This window comes from Callorhinus ursinus, unplaced genomic scaffold, assembly GCF_003265705.2.
Source record: "Callorhinus ursinus isolate GAN/ISIS: 27379988/994484 unplaced genomic scaffold, GSC_fseal_2.0 scaffold2, whole genome shotgun sequence".
In the NCBI taxonomy this organism is placed as follows: Eukaryota; Metazoa; Chordata; class Mammalia; order Carnivora; family Otariidae; genus Callorhinus; species Callorhinus ursinus.
The window spans coordinates 1,346,093-1,359,546 of NW_027397064.1; the positions used below are offsets into that span (position 1 = coordinate 1,346,093).

Genomic DNA, 13,454 nt, shown 5'->3' on the forward strand with positions numbered 1-13,454 from the left:
CGTGGAAGGGACGTCACTCCGCACGTGGGTTTACAGCACGGACAGGCCAGCACCGTCTGCCTGGGATGGTTGCCACTGAATTTTTGTCTGAATGAAAAAGAAGGACCAGGTGACTTCTTCGGGGCCTTTCCAGGCCGGCAATTTTATACCATTTTCCCTAACTAGTGATTTCCTACTTCTCTTCCTTCTTTTGAATAGAGGAAACTTTATGTGAAAAATCAACGTCTAAGATTTCTTCTTAAAAAAATCCTATATTGTGAAAACACCATTTCCTCATCTCTGATGATGCCTCCCGAGTGACATCGTACTTTTGCTAGGTGTTTCAGATTTCTAAGTAGGTTAATATTTTAGCAAAAAGTTTGATGTAAGCTTTGAAATTACCTGAACTGCTTCTATTAGCACTGAATATCCCCCAAAATACATAGGTTGAAATGTTTAGGGCTTTACATGCAAAAATTCTGCCCAGCAGTACGTCTCCCAGAGTTAAATTGTTAATTAGTTGGTGTGTTTGTGGCGGCCTGTGAACTATTTCAAAACTGGTAAACTTCTGGCACTAAGCTTTCCGTAATTTGGTACGTGCTGCATTCATGAAATAGGCTTGATTTTAGTCAGAACTGTAATAAATGCTAAGGGCTTTGCTTTGTGTTTGCGTAAATATGCATTCATGCCCTGACTCTGGATTCTGCTGCTTCTCTGTAGCTTGGGGGAAATAGAGTGCGCTCTGTACTGTGTTGTGCACTCGGATGGCTGACTTTGGGCTCTCTCTCTTAGATTCGTTTACTCAAGAATGCATGGAGGAGAAATCTTTCTTCTGCCGCGTGAGGTAAGCCTGGGACAGGCACAAACATTTTCTCCTGAGCACCTCTTGTGAGGGTGAGGAGATGTAGGAGTGGCCCCCCCCGACCAGTTCCTTCTGGGCTGTGACCCCCTGTGCCCCTCTGCACCTCTGCTCTTCAGGGTAGAGGCTCTGCAGGAGCACCCCCTACCACACAGTGGGCATATTCCTAAAAAGTCTGTGTGAAAACACCATTTCCATAAGCTGATTTAAAATGTGCACAAGGCCTTAAGACAGCCTGGTCAGCAGTGGGGTGATTTCACTGCTCCTCAAGAAGAGCCTGGGGAGCCTAGACTTGGTGTCTGTCACCCAGGAAGCTGCCCGAGGGCCACTCCCTGGGAAGGCATCTCCCCCAGGGAGGACCCAAAAGGCACATGCAGCTTTGTTCAAGTGTGCATTTTCCCAGGGAGAGCCCACAGCTTCCCCAGCAGCGGGCTTTTTGCCCGAAACAAGGTGACTGAGCGTCCAGCTGCAGGGTCAGGAGTGACCCCTGGCCAGGTCCTGGCGCTCTCAGAAGCTGGGGCCTCACCGGTGAAGCAATGTCCTTTTCCCGATTGAAATGCTCTAGAGAAGGGCTCCTGGAAGACCTCCCACTGCCCAAGGCTGTTCACTCTTTGGTCTGCCCTGAATGCCGTGGCGATCTGAGTGACCAGGGCGGAAGCCCGGATCGCAGGCCCAGGCCAGCACACCCAGCTTGGTCCGGGTCCCCGAGCGAGGAGCCTGGCTTTGTGTCGCAGGCCTCTGTACTGCTTTGGGAACAGCCACTACTGAGGGAGAGGTGACTAGCAAAAAAGGACAGTTCCTCTGTCATAGTTGCAAACCTCTGACGGGCCCTCCTCCGCAGTGTTGGGAACAAGCACGAGAGCGAGATTCACTACCGCCCGTTCCGCATGACGCCGTACCTGGTCAAGGTGCAGGACCCGCAGGGAGCCGGGGGCCAGCTATGCTGCGTGCTGCTGGCCGAGAGAGTGCACTCGGGCTACGAAGGTAACTGCCCGCCCAGGTGGGCACAGGCTCCATCTGGCCCCTCGGTGACGCCCCTGCTTCACACCTCATGTCAGTAAGGCTGCCAGCCCTGGCCTCAGCCCCCAGCCTCGGCCAGAGTCTCCGTCTCCCTCTAGACGCCCACCGACCTCTGTCACCTGGCCCTCCCCACAGCCGCTGCCAAACCACCTCCCCGCGTCTGTTGCTGGCATCTCCCACCCGTGACCAGCCCGTTGCCATGACCTGGGTGCCCTGCCCCCTTCCCCAGCCACTGCTTCCCATCTGTTGGTGGGAATGGCCCTCACCACCAGGTCCCCAAGCCCCTCCCACCCCCATGCACCCCCATGCCTGGAAGAGTGCAGGGGCACCCCCACCTGCTCAGAACCCAAACCATGCCCCTCCCGCCCCACCTCGGCCCATCGACCTTCCACTGCTTTCCCCGTCCTCTCCACACGCACTGGCTCCCGCCGGCAGGCTGGCCACCCGACTCCCAGTCTTCGCTCCTGCTCGCTCCTCCCCTCCTCTGTGTGTAGAAAGCCGGTCATCCCAGCAGGTTCATCCCACCATGTGTCCGTCCCCGGTCCTACCAGCTTCTCAGGCCACCCCCTCCCAAAAACCCCACCAAATCTGGACTTTCCCTGAAGCCCAAGGAGCCCCAAGGCGCTCAGCCACCCTGATTCTGTCCTTCTGGCGACCCCTCCCACTGAATGGCACTGTGACATGGTCCTCCTGCGGTACCGGCCACTGTACCTGGCATGGAACCTTCCTCATCCTGGCAACTCGACCACGCTGACTTCAGAATTCTCAGAGGGCAGGCACTATCTGTAGCTACTGAACCACAGGGACCCAGTTCTGTCCATGTTTCATTGTATTCCTAACCTTGTCTCAGTGGTTAACGAGGTCATTTCTTAAAACTGATGGAAATTTTTGGTGAGTTCGTTCATATAGCATATTCTCTTCCAAATATTCAATAAAGATTTAGAGGGGTTACTTAGATTTCAACAAGTTACTCCTCAGTATGATCTGAGTCTCCTTCAAGGACGTAGCTTTGGAATTTTGAGTGTTTTGTCCATGAATTTGGTGGTTGAGGGAAATTCTGGGTAGATGATTTCCTTAATGCAAATTACTCTACCACCTTTGCCCACCCTAGAAACTGTGAAGTCCCAGTGCAATGACATTTGCTGAGAATTTTGAATCTAAATACTTAACTCATTTTTTAAAAACAATTTGTTCAGCTCACTCTCGTTGGATCTTAAAAAAATCATGAAGTTGGCCTTCCAGCATGATTTTGCTGAGAGAAGCTTATGCATCACCACACAGTTCTGTGAATGTGGCAATTCTCAGCTTTCTAGACCAAACCCACCCAGAAGGAAGTTGAGAAGGCTGGCTGGCGGTCATCCAGCGCGTAGGGTCTGCTTCCCGTGCAGTGGGCTCTGTTGTAAAGGGTCCACTTGTTAATTTTCTTCCTTCACTGCCCACATCCATCTGAATCTACGTGGTATTTTCTAGTAGCTGTAATAGAACTGTGCTAAGTGTGCATTTCTTAGAATCAGAAACTTGTATAAAATTCTATTCTTTCAGCCCCTAGAATTCCTCCTGAAAAGAGAATTTTTACGACCACACATACACCAAATTGTCTGTTCCAGGACGTGGACGAACGGTAAGCACGCTGTGGCGCTGGCCCGTCCGCCGGCCCCCACTCTTGCATGGGGCTTGTCTTGGAGTCAGTACCGTAACCTTCGTTTCAGCAGACTCAGTCACATGCTGCTTAGCGTTTCATCATGATCTTAGTGGTTACTTGGTGGCCATTAAGTAAAGCTCCATGAATGTTTGTGATTTTGACATTGAAGCTACGCAGCTAAAGTGAAGCCTGTGCGTTGGTTTTACTTAGGTGATAATCCACAACAATGTTGAACTGTAGGCAATGAAATAATTCTGGAATTGCACTAAAAATCTCCTGAGATGTGAATGTTGTATAAATGGGGCATTCTGGGGAGCTGGTAATTGTTCTCATTGAGTCTGTCTGTATTATCCTATTGAAACCCATTTCAAAATCGCACATGAGCAAAGGATGGTACAGCCAGGGACAGTGTGCTTGGGACAGTTAGGACTGAAGCTGGAGACGCCATTGGCAGGATCCCAGCAGAGATGTGTCTGCCGGCCTGTGTACTACAGACTGCTCCCAGGGCTGGGGGCGGGGGTCACCTTGTTCCTGCCCAGAGCGTCGCTCAGTCTCCTGCCCAAGGCGCTCTAGCTGGTGCAGATGGTGCTTGCTGGAGTTGGGAGCACTGCCGTCCTGAGAGCATTCTGGGTTGGCCGGCTTTGGGCCAAGTCCCGTGGAGCACCTTCCCCCAGCTCCCCCAGCATGCAACAGGAAATGCTGCTGGCTGTGGGCAGGGGTGGGGAAGAGCTTTCCTCAGAAGAACCACTGGAAGTGGACCTAGACGTACTAGCACTCTGGCCTTTCTCAGATGGGCCAGGGTGGCCTCCACAGATACTATCGAGGATCCAGTCCACCCCACTGCCTACACCTGGCCCGGGGCCACCAGGTACCCACCCTGGACACAGGCCACGGAGCTTCCTGGGAAAGAGTTGCTCCCAGGCAGCCAGGGAAGCATCAGCCTCCTGCTCCGGCTGCTCAGGGGTGTTCCGCTCACCACCTGTGGCAGAACCGCCAGAGATGGGGTTTCAAGGTGCAGGTTCCTGGGCCCCACCCAGCCCTCTCCAGCAGGGTCTTGGAGGGTGGGCCCGGGGAGCTGCATCCTTTTTTTTTTTTTTTTTTAAGATTTTATTTATTTATTTGACGGAGAGAGAGAGCGAGAGAGGGAACACAAGCAGGGGGAGTGGGAGAGGGAGAAGCAGGCTCCCCACGGAGCAGGGAGCACGACACGGGGCTCGATCCCAGGACCCTGGGACCATGACCTGAGCTGAAGGCAGATGCTTAAGGACTGAGCCACCCAGGCGCCCCAGGGGAGCTGCATTCTTAAAGCAAACCCAGGGTAATTTTTTATTCCTCCACAAGTCTGAGAATGCCTGCCTGCAAGCCACCACAGACGTCACTTGTGTTCAGGAGTTAGTGAGCCGGCACACGTGGTGTGGGGCCCACGGTCTGCACCGCCTTCCTTAGTGAAGCCCTGTTGGTGGCCCAGCCCACGGAGCACAGGACAGCTGGGCAGGTGGCCAGGACTCCTTCCTCCCCTCTCCCTCCCTTCCTCCTCCCCTCCCCTCCGCACCTTCCCTTCCTCTCTCCCTCTTCCCCCTCCTCCCCCCCCACCCTTGCCAAGCCTGGACCTGAAAGGGCGCCCAGAACATTTCGTACGTCCTGTCAAAGGAAAACACGGGCCTGGAGAGAGTGTATTTTGGACCAGGAAGAAAAAATCAAATAATAACACTGGGCCCACGAGAAAGTTCCATTCTACTGGGAACGAGCAAGCTTTGCTCTAGAGACTTGGAGAATGTCCTTGCACTTGAGCAGAAGAGTTTGAGGGAGCATCAGTTCAGATGCAGGAAGACTGGCCACCAGGGGGAGGCTGAGACGCAGCTCAGAGGAGGAACAGTGGCTGAGTGGGCAGAGGACACCTGACACAGAGGCAGAAGGGGCACCCAAAAGTTCACCCCCAAACCTTCTCCCAGCAGCTGCAGGAGAAGAGCAAAGGCACCCAGCCTGCATTGACCCCGCGGGACTAGACCCAGTGGCCAAAGTAATAGGAGAAGGGAACCCTCTGCAACTAGAAAGGAGGCACACAGAGTTTTCCAGAATCCAGGCAACACTTAAAAAAAAAAAAAAAAAAAAAAAACCATGCCAGCCACATCCGGCCGAACTTACAAATAACACGAAGAAAGAAAAGATCTGAAAAGAGGAGCAGCAAAAACATGATCATGACTTATTCCTTCAGGAGCTAAGCCCCAAGCCTGTACTGGGCCGGGCCTGATAGGGCCTAGTTTTCTATCACAGACCCATGGGGGGACTTTCGTTTGCTAATTAATTGAAAGACTGTTCTGTTAGCCTAATTCCCAAACCTTGATCTTTGGAGAATTTGGAGTCTGTCTCTTTTTCCCAATGAGCAAGAGGTTCTTGGAGATGGTCTGCTGCCCAGCCTGGAGGAGGCAGTGTTCTGGAGTGTGTCCTGAAGGGCAGCCATGGGGCTGAGGCTGGGCAGGAGCTGCAGCTGAGTACCTGTGTGTGTGCTTGCCTTGCAGGGCGGTCCCCCTCCTGGGCTACCTACCTCAGGACCTGATCGAGACCCCCATGCTCGTGCAGCTTCACCCCAGTGACAGGCCTTTGATGCTCACCATCCACAAAAAGAGTAGGTCCCCTTTTCATGGTAAATACTGAGGTCAGCACCCAATGTAGACAGGTCAAATCGGTTACCAGCATGTGGGGATGGGTGCCCTGGCTCTGTGCCTGAGCCCTAGCTCCATCAGTCAAGAGTAGTCATCTCCTGTGGGTCCCTTTGTGGGACCTGAATCTTTGGCACCCTGCTTTTACTGTTGGCTTCCCTGGCAGGTGGGGAGGGGTTCAGCTGTGGCAGCCGAGGTGCTGACCAGGCCAGGGGAGTGGATGACCCATGTCCCCACCAAGCCCAGGCCTCGCAGACACAGGGGACACTGAGCATCCCCTGGAGAAGACCAGTCAAGGCTAACAGAGATGTGTGTCCTGAAATATGTGGTGGCACTTCTGGAAACAGCCCACTGTTGCAATTTAAAGCAAAGCAGGGGGTTGAAAGCCATAGTGTTGGGGAGGTTGGCATCTCTGAAAGTTCTGAGCTGATTCCAGAATGGAGTGCACCTCGGCTCTCCTCTTGCCAAGAGCACCAGCCACTTGTGCTCATGCCCACGTGGCTCCCACTCTCGCAGTTGTGCAGTCCGGCGGGCAGCCTTTCAACTATTCTCCTATTCGGTTCCGTGCACGGAATGGCGAGTACGTCACTCTGGACACCAGCTGGTCCAGCTTCATCAACCCGTGGAGCAGAAAGATCTCCTTCATCATCGGCAGACACAGAGTCAGGGTGTGAGTGCTCCCAGTGCCCGGCACAGCTCGGGGACCCTTGCTTCCCCACCAGCAGGTGGCATGGAGCAGGACAGGGTGACCCGGACCCAAGCCAGCTCATGCCGCATACCTGTACCCCCAGGTGGGAGGGACCTCATGCAGCAGAGCAGTGAGGGGAAGGGAGGAGATAGTGAGTGGGCAGGTAGCAGCCCAGGGGTCTGCAGGGAGGAGGCAAGCCTGGCCAGGCTGTGCAGCATGGGGCCCAACTAACAGACCAGTTAAAACCACGCAGGGGCCCTTTGAATGAGGACGTGTTCTCGGCTCAGTCGCCTGTGGAGGAGAAGGACCTGCACCCCAGCATTCAGGGGCTCACGGAGCAGATCCACCGGCTGCTGCTACAGGTGGGTATACACTGTCTACACGCCCCCTGCCCCCCCTCATGTAAGTGGCCCGGAGCTGCCCAGAGAGCCGGGGGGGCCAGCTCCGTCCAGCTCCACTCCGCACCCCTGGTGCCCGTGGCCTGGGCCCGGACAGTCGGGCACACCTGCGGCTTGCACAGTTGGGGGCAGTGCCCCCCTTGCATATTTGGGGTGCCTGTGTCTGAATTGTAGTCCTGAGCAAGTGACTGAAAGCCACACCCAGCCCCCGAGTCCACCCCCGAGGCCCTGCTTCCAGCCCACTCGTGGCCCCCACAGGTGCGCTGGGTGGGAGGGGGTCACTGTGCCAGGACCTGGGGGGCGTGAGGATACTTTCTTCCTGTTCCTGGGGATGCAGCATTCAAGCAGACTTAGCGTGAGCACCAGTCCCCCCGGCTGGGCAGCTCTGCTCCTCCTCCTTAGACTGCAGCAAAACCACAGTGCGCCTTTTGTGTTTCTAAAACCCCTGGATAGACCCCGGACTGGCCACGCCGTGTGAGCTGAGGGAGAGCGTTGAATGAATCCTCTCGCAGGGGGTCTCCCGTGACTGGGACCGGGGCGTGCCCCACAGCCTGACCCTGGTGCCAGCCCAGCCCCACCTTGTCCTTGCCAGGCAGGGGGCAGCCTCTCTGCGAGATGGGTGTGTTGCACTAACCCCGCAGCACCAGCCGCATCCAACCCTCCCTGTCTGCTGTCTCCCAGCCCGTCCCCCACAGTGGCTCCAGTGGCTACGGGAGCCTGGGCAGCAACGGGTCCCATGAGCACCTCATGAGCCAGACCTCCTCCAGCGACAGCAACGGTCATGAGGACTCCTGCCGGAGGAGGACCGTAAGTCACCTTCCGCCCCCGTCTGTCCCTGTCCCGGGGAGACGGGGACGCCCGGGAGCCACAGAGCCCGTAGAGCCCCAGCCGCCCGCTCTCGGAACCCTGCTCACTCGGGCCTTACCCTCTACTCTCCAAGGGGGCAGCAGCCAAAAGCTGTGGCTACAGTTTGGGTGAAGATGACGTAAAGCAGGCAGTCAAGCCAGGGTGAAGACGTCACAAAATCGTTACCTTCCACGTCGCTCTGCGTTCTTGACATGTCCAGACGCATTTTCTCCAGCCCTGCCTCGCTCCGATTTCTCCTTCGGAGCTTGCTTCTGTGTTGTGGGGATTTCTGCGGCTCTCCGCTGTCCTCACTGCGGGGACAGGCTGAACCACTGCAGGGCCGCCTAGAGGGAATAACGTGTCCCTTTGTTTCTCCTCAAGGAAATTTGTAAAAATGGTGGCAATGTCAAAAACAAAAGTCATCCCGGGGAATCTGGAGAACAAAAGGAAAAATCTGCAGCAGGTAAAAACTTTCCGTTTCCGTAAGAAAATGTTAGTGTGGCGAGATGGCGAGAGGGACCCGGTTTGACTTTCACTCTGGATGGCAGGGAATTGGCCTCTGAAGCGCGCTGCATCCCCTCCCTTGTTCGGCAGCCCGGCTCTGCGGCAATGTGGGGCAGCATGGGCCTTCAGTCCGTCAGTCTCGCTGACCGGGCGCGCATCTGGCGCCCTCTACACCTGTTGAGGTGTGGCCAAGACATGCCTGCCTGCCCCCACGGCCCCTGTTCTTGCTCTGCGTAGTGGCCGGAGGGTTGGTGCTTACACTCTTGTGAGCACGTGCACACGCTTACCTCGGGGGGCTGCCCAGCCAACCCACAACGTTCATACACGTGAATGAAGTGTCTCAGGTGGATAGCACCAGCTTTGCTCATGGGCCCCCCTCTCCTGGGGAGCCAAAGGCACAGGGGGCGGTCCGCAACCCCCCACCACCTGAGCCTGCTTCCCAACATTGTGACTTGCCACCCTCATGCCCGGGCTCACTGCGACCTCTCCCCCTGGTGCGCTCTGGCTCACCCCTTGCGCTCAGGGCTTACCTCCTCCGGGAAGCCTCCGGTGGCTGCCCCAAGCCTCTTCTTCACCAGGAATTTTGGCCTTCGGGACATGTGGGGGTGCACTTTGCCCCCAGTGGCCACGCTGCATGCTGCAGTCTGTGTGGGTTTTGGGGACACACTGGGGAGCAGGACACAGCTCTGCCCCCGAGGGCCCCTTGGGGGATAGCACGCAGTGCGTGTGCAGAGGGCGGGCAGAGAAGCGCCCACGGCAGGCTGTCCCGGAAACACATGATTGTTAGTACCGCCGGTGCACATTTCCAGTGGTCCTCTCCTCCCCGAGACACGGAATATCCATCAACCGTAAAGCATCTGCCCTCTTACTGGCCCCGAACGTTTCAGGAGTTCAGTAAGAACTGGCCTTTTCTGGGGCTGAGTCCCTGACCCTGGGGACAGCCCCCGGGGGAAGCAGGCCCCCGCCCTGGTGACAGCGCCCTCTGGCTTCCCTCTGGGGGCAGCACAGGGGCGCTCGCCCCAGCAGGGCTGCCTGAAGAGCCAGCTGGCGCTGGGTTTCCGTGTCTAAGAATCACAGCCTGATGTTTAGGTAGAACTAAAATGCTTTCTGAATAGAGAGTCCTCTTTGGGGGAAACAGGTGTTAACTGAAAGAACTATTTTGTCCTTCTTTCAGAAATGCCAAGTGGTTCCTCTGCTCAGATGAAAGCTGTCCCCATGGAACAGCACAGCTCGGGCACCAGCCTGCCCACGGGCGGCTCTCCCGAGGAGCTGGGCTGCAGGAACCCGCCCGCTGGGTCCTACCAGCAGATCAGCTGCCTGGACAGCGTCATCAGGTGCGGGCACTTCTGGCCCCCGCCTGGCTCGTTCACGCCCTCTCGGGGCCCCCGTGTTCCATGAAGCCCTCTCCGACCCTCCGCGCAGGTACCTGGAGAGCTGCAGTGAGGCGGTCACCCTCAAGAGGAAGTGTGAGTTCCCGGTGAGCGTGGCGACACAGAAGGCCAGCGATAAGCGACAGGCAGTGGCCAGCCCCGGGCTGCATTCCACAGGTGTCTTGTTGCTTTGAGCTGTGCGGCGTGCGTGCGATAACGCGGGTCCTCCGCTGTGGGGTCAGGTGTCATCAAAGGCCCGGAGCCCCCTGCTCCCTCCCATAGGAAGTCTGAGCAGCTTCAAGGACACAGTATGTGCGGGCGCCTGGGTGGCTCAGTCGTTAAGGACACAGTATGTGCGTGTAGGCTGTTTTTAAATGACCAAAGTAGCTCAAAAGTTAGCAATCTTCTTACAAGCTAGAGGTAAAGGGGATTTGGGACTTTGACACTAGGATCCTGCTGGGGTTGCTGGAGGCCTGGGGGCATCTCACATTGTCATTCTTGGGCAGTCTTGTCTCCATGGTCTCTCGGAGGAGCATGGGCCTCTGAATGTTAGTACACCCCCCGAGTCAGCTTACATCTTGGGCCCCTCCAGCGTTGTGAGTGTTGCCGGTGGTCATTAGCAGGCTCGGAAACCGGGTATCCCATTGTTGACAGAGCACTAGGGTTGGGCAGTGACACTGTGGTGGACAGTCCCTGCCGTAGCCCCTGGGGAGAGAGCGCCAGCCACTGGCCAGCTCCCAGCAGAGGGTGGGCTCCCGGCTGCCTGCGTGGCCTCTGTCCACAGGCCTGCCGAAGGGCTCCGGGCCCCAGTCAGAGGCGGCTGACCCCGGGTACCTGCAGCTGTGCAGCCGCCCAGCTCCTCTTGGAGGACGCAGGCTGGGAGACTCTGCTTGTGTCTATTTCAGACCTCCCTCTTCTCCGTCTTCACCCTGTGAATAAACACCTGGGGCCGTCGCACACCCCGGGGGGTGCAGGCTGTGCGGGTCCCCTGGGTATGGGCGCACCGTGCAGACAGCGGTGTTTCTTATCCGAGCGGTTTGCTTTTACTGCATTTCTGTGTTTGTGTCCGTTTTCTCCTATAAAGAGACAGCGTCGCCCTCCAGGGTGAACGGCCATGCGGAGCTTAGCGCGCCCCTGCCGCCACTGGTGCTGCCCGGCAAGGCGGAGAGCGTGGCGTCCCTCACCAGCCTGTGCAGCTACAGCAGCACCATTGTCCACGTGGGCGACAAGAAGCCACAGCCTGAGCTCGGTATGCCCGCTGTTCTCAGACAATGTCGGGAGCAGCCTGGTTTTAACGATGAATATTAGAAATCGGGCGCAGAAGCAGGGCGGGGCGCAGCGGCACCCATCTCCTTTCCCGCCGCGCTCTGGCGCCACCTGGTGGCAGTTGTCTGCTTGGGCATAAATGGGGTAGGAGCCCTGGTGGTGCTGAACCAGGCCTCCCGGCGACTGAGCTGGGGTCCTAGGCGTCGGCGACTGAGTGGGGGTCTTAGGCATCCGCCTTCCTTGGGGCTGAGGGTCCCCACTCCCTCCCGTTTGAGGACAAGAGCCAGGACAGGTCGTACCTGCAGGGCAGCCAAGGGTGCCATCCCTGAGTTACCTTGTTCTTCACAACACCCACGAGTGGATTGAAACCCAGGTTTGTTCTTTGCTGAGAAGAGAGGGAAGGTGAGGGGAAAGTACACGGAAGAGAGTCAGTGGGTCCTGAACCAGGACAGGGGCCCTGCGCCAGCTTAGTGTGTCGTGCTCTCAAAGCTAAGGACAGCCCAGGAGCAGCATCTTCAATGTTGGGCTGAAACCCCAGATACCCCACATTTCAGTTTGCTTCCATGATTGACCCTGGAGCCGCCCAGGCCGTGGGGCTTTCTGTCCTTGTGTTGTGCCCTTGATTGTTAACTTTCTCAAAGGGCTACCTGAATGCGCACGGATTACAGCCCCGAGCTGCGGCAGCACGAAGCATCTCACGTGTGTTCGAGGGGCTACCTTCTTCAGAGACGTGGTGTGGGTTTTCCGTTGTTTTAAACCCCGGGGCCCATCTTCTGTTCCAGAGCTGGTGGAAGACGCTGTGAGCGGGCCCGAGTCTCCGGCCGGCTGGCCGTGCATCCTGGGCCTGGAGAAGGAGCCCCTCAGGACACTGGGCCTCACCAAGGAAGTGCTGGCCGCCCACACCCAGAAGGAGGAGCAGAGCTTCCTGCTCAAGTTCAAGGAGATGCGGAAACTCAATGTCTTCCAGTCTCGGTGCCATTATTACTTACAGGAGAAGTCCAGGGGGCAGCTGAGTGAGAGAAGTAAGTGGCGAAACCCAATTTTAGAAACGGTCTTCTTGGTGGAACGGAGTCCAGTGCTCCTGTGGATGTGTGAAATGTCCCCAGTTAGATACAGGCTGGAACTTAGCAGTGGTGCAGTCTGTTCCAGTAGAAACAGGTGTCCTCTCATGTCCCCGGGGGAACAGTGCTATCAAGAGCAGCGACGGTCCCAGGCTGGCCCCCGCGGAACGCAGTGCCGCCACGTGAGACGGTTCTCACTGGGTGACCGCGAGGGGCAGGGGACCCTACCTGCCCACGGTCCTGACGGGGCATGTGGCGTCAGACTCCTGAGGACTTACTCCTTCTCCCCAGGAGACATGCCCTCCTGCCAGGCGGCCCCAGGGCGAAAGGACAGACCCTGGTAGTGTTACAGGCAGAGAGCCAGCAGGTGCTCAAAGGGCACGGGGTGAAAAAAAATAGACGGGGCAGGTCTGACCAGAGACGCCACCTCTTCCCAGGGCTCCCCAGGCCAGACACAGGGATCAGAGTTAGTGAGCCCAGGAGACACAGGCACCACAAGGACCCAGCTTCTCCTGCATCTGTAGGCAGATACACCACGAAGTGAATACATAAGAAGTGAAAGAGACTGATGCTGTCAAGGATTATGTCTTTTCTAGTCTTTTCCTTTTCTCCTCCTTCCCCAGACTTAGGGTGACCCGCCAGGCCACAGAGAATCTCTTTGGAAATTAGGAAAAGTTGTCACCTCCTACCCTGGGCAGACCCACCCTGTGGGCCTGGCTTAGTGCAGAGCCCCAGCCCCCTCTTGCCCCTTTGGCCCAGCAGATTTTGCAGTGCACAGACTCTGCAGCTGTCCACTGCAGCCCTGTCTAGACCCTGATGTGCTGTCCCAGGAGCCCAGTGCTTCAGCCACTAGTCCCGCTAGGGGACAGGTTTCCTATAGAAAGAATACCAGAGTCCGAATCACAAGGCCTCTGCCCACTTAGCACTTTGCCTTGGACTGGCCCATTTGTCTTCAGCATGGAGCAAAGGTAAGGAGCACCCCTTGGCACAGCTGACAGGTGTCCCCACGTACCTGCTGCAGAAGCCCCGAGTTACCCTGTGTGACATGAGAGGAGAGACTGAGGTTCCTGGGACCCATCCCAGGTGTGGCATGACCCCCCAGCCCAAAGTACTGCTCATGCTGGCCCAGGCCCAGGGGAGGTGTGGTGACAAGCCCAGAGT

General features: G+C 56.9%; 1 protein-coding gene across 3 annotated transcripts in view; it reads left to right on the plus strand.

The window, feature by feature from the left end:
• Positions 1–13,454, plus strand: part of PER2 (period circadian regulator 2) — a 39,538-nt gene that overhangs the window by 16,378 nt on the left and 9,706 nt on the right. For all 3 annotated transcript variants that reach the window (XM_073905864.1, XM_025888789.2, XM_073876496.1), the window contains 12 exons: positions 772–823; positions 1,680–1,822; positions 3,401–3,479; positions 6,020–6,126; positions 6,677–6,830; positions 7,102–7,210; positions 7,928–8,053; positions 8,474–8,555; positions 9,771–9,930; positions 10,019–10,143; positions 11,051–11,215; positions 12,015–12,254. In XM_073905864.1, coding sequence (XP_073761965.1) covers positions 772–823; positions 1,680–1,822; positions 3,401–3,479; positions 6,020–6,126; positions 6,677–6,830; positions 7,102–7,210; positions 7,928–8,053; positions 8,474–8,555; positions 9,771–9,930; positions 10,019–10,143; positions 11,051–11,215; positions 12,015–12,254 — 1,542 coding nt within the window. The remainder of the gene's footprint in view (positions 1–771; positions 824–1,679; positions 1,823–3,400; positions 3,480–6,019; positions 6,127–6,676; positions 6,831–7,101; positions 7,211–7,927; positions 8,054–8,473; positions 8,556–9,770; positions 9,931–10,018; positions 10,144–11,050; positions 11,216–12,014; positions 12,255–13,454) is intronic.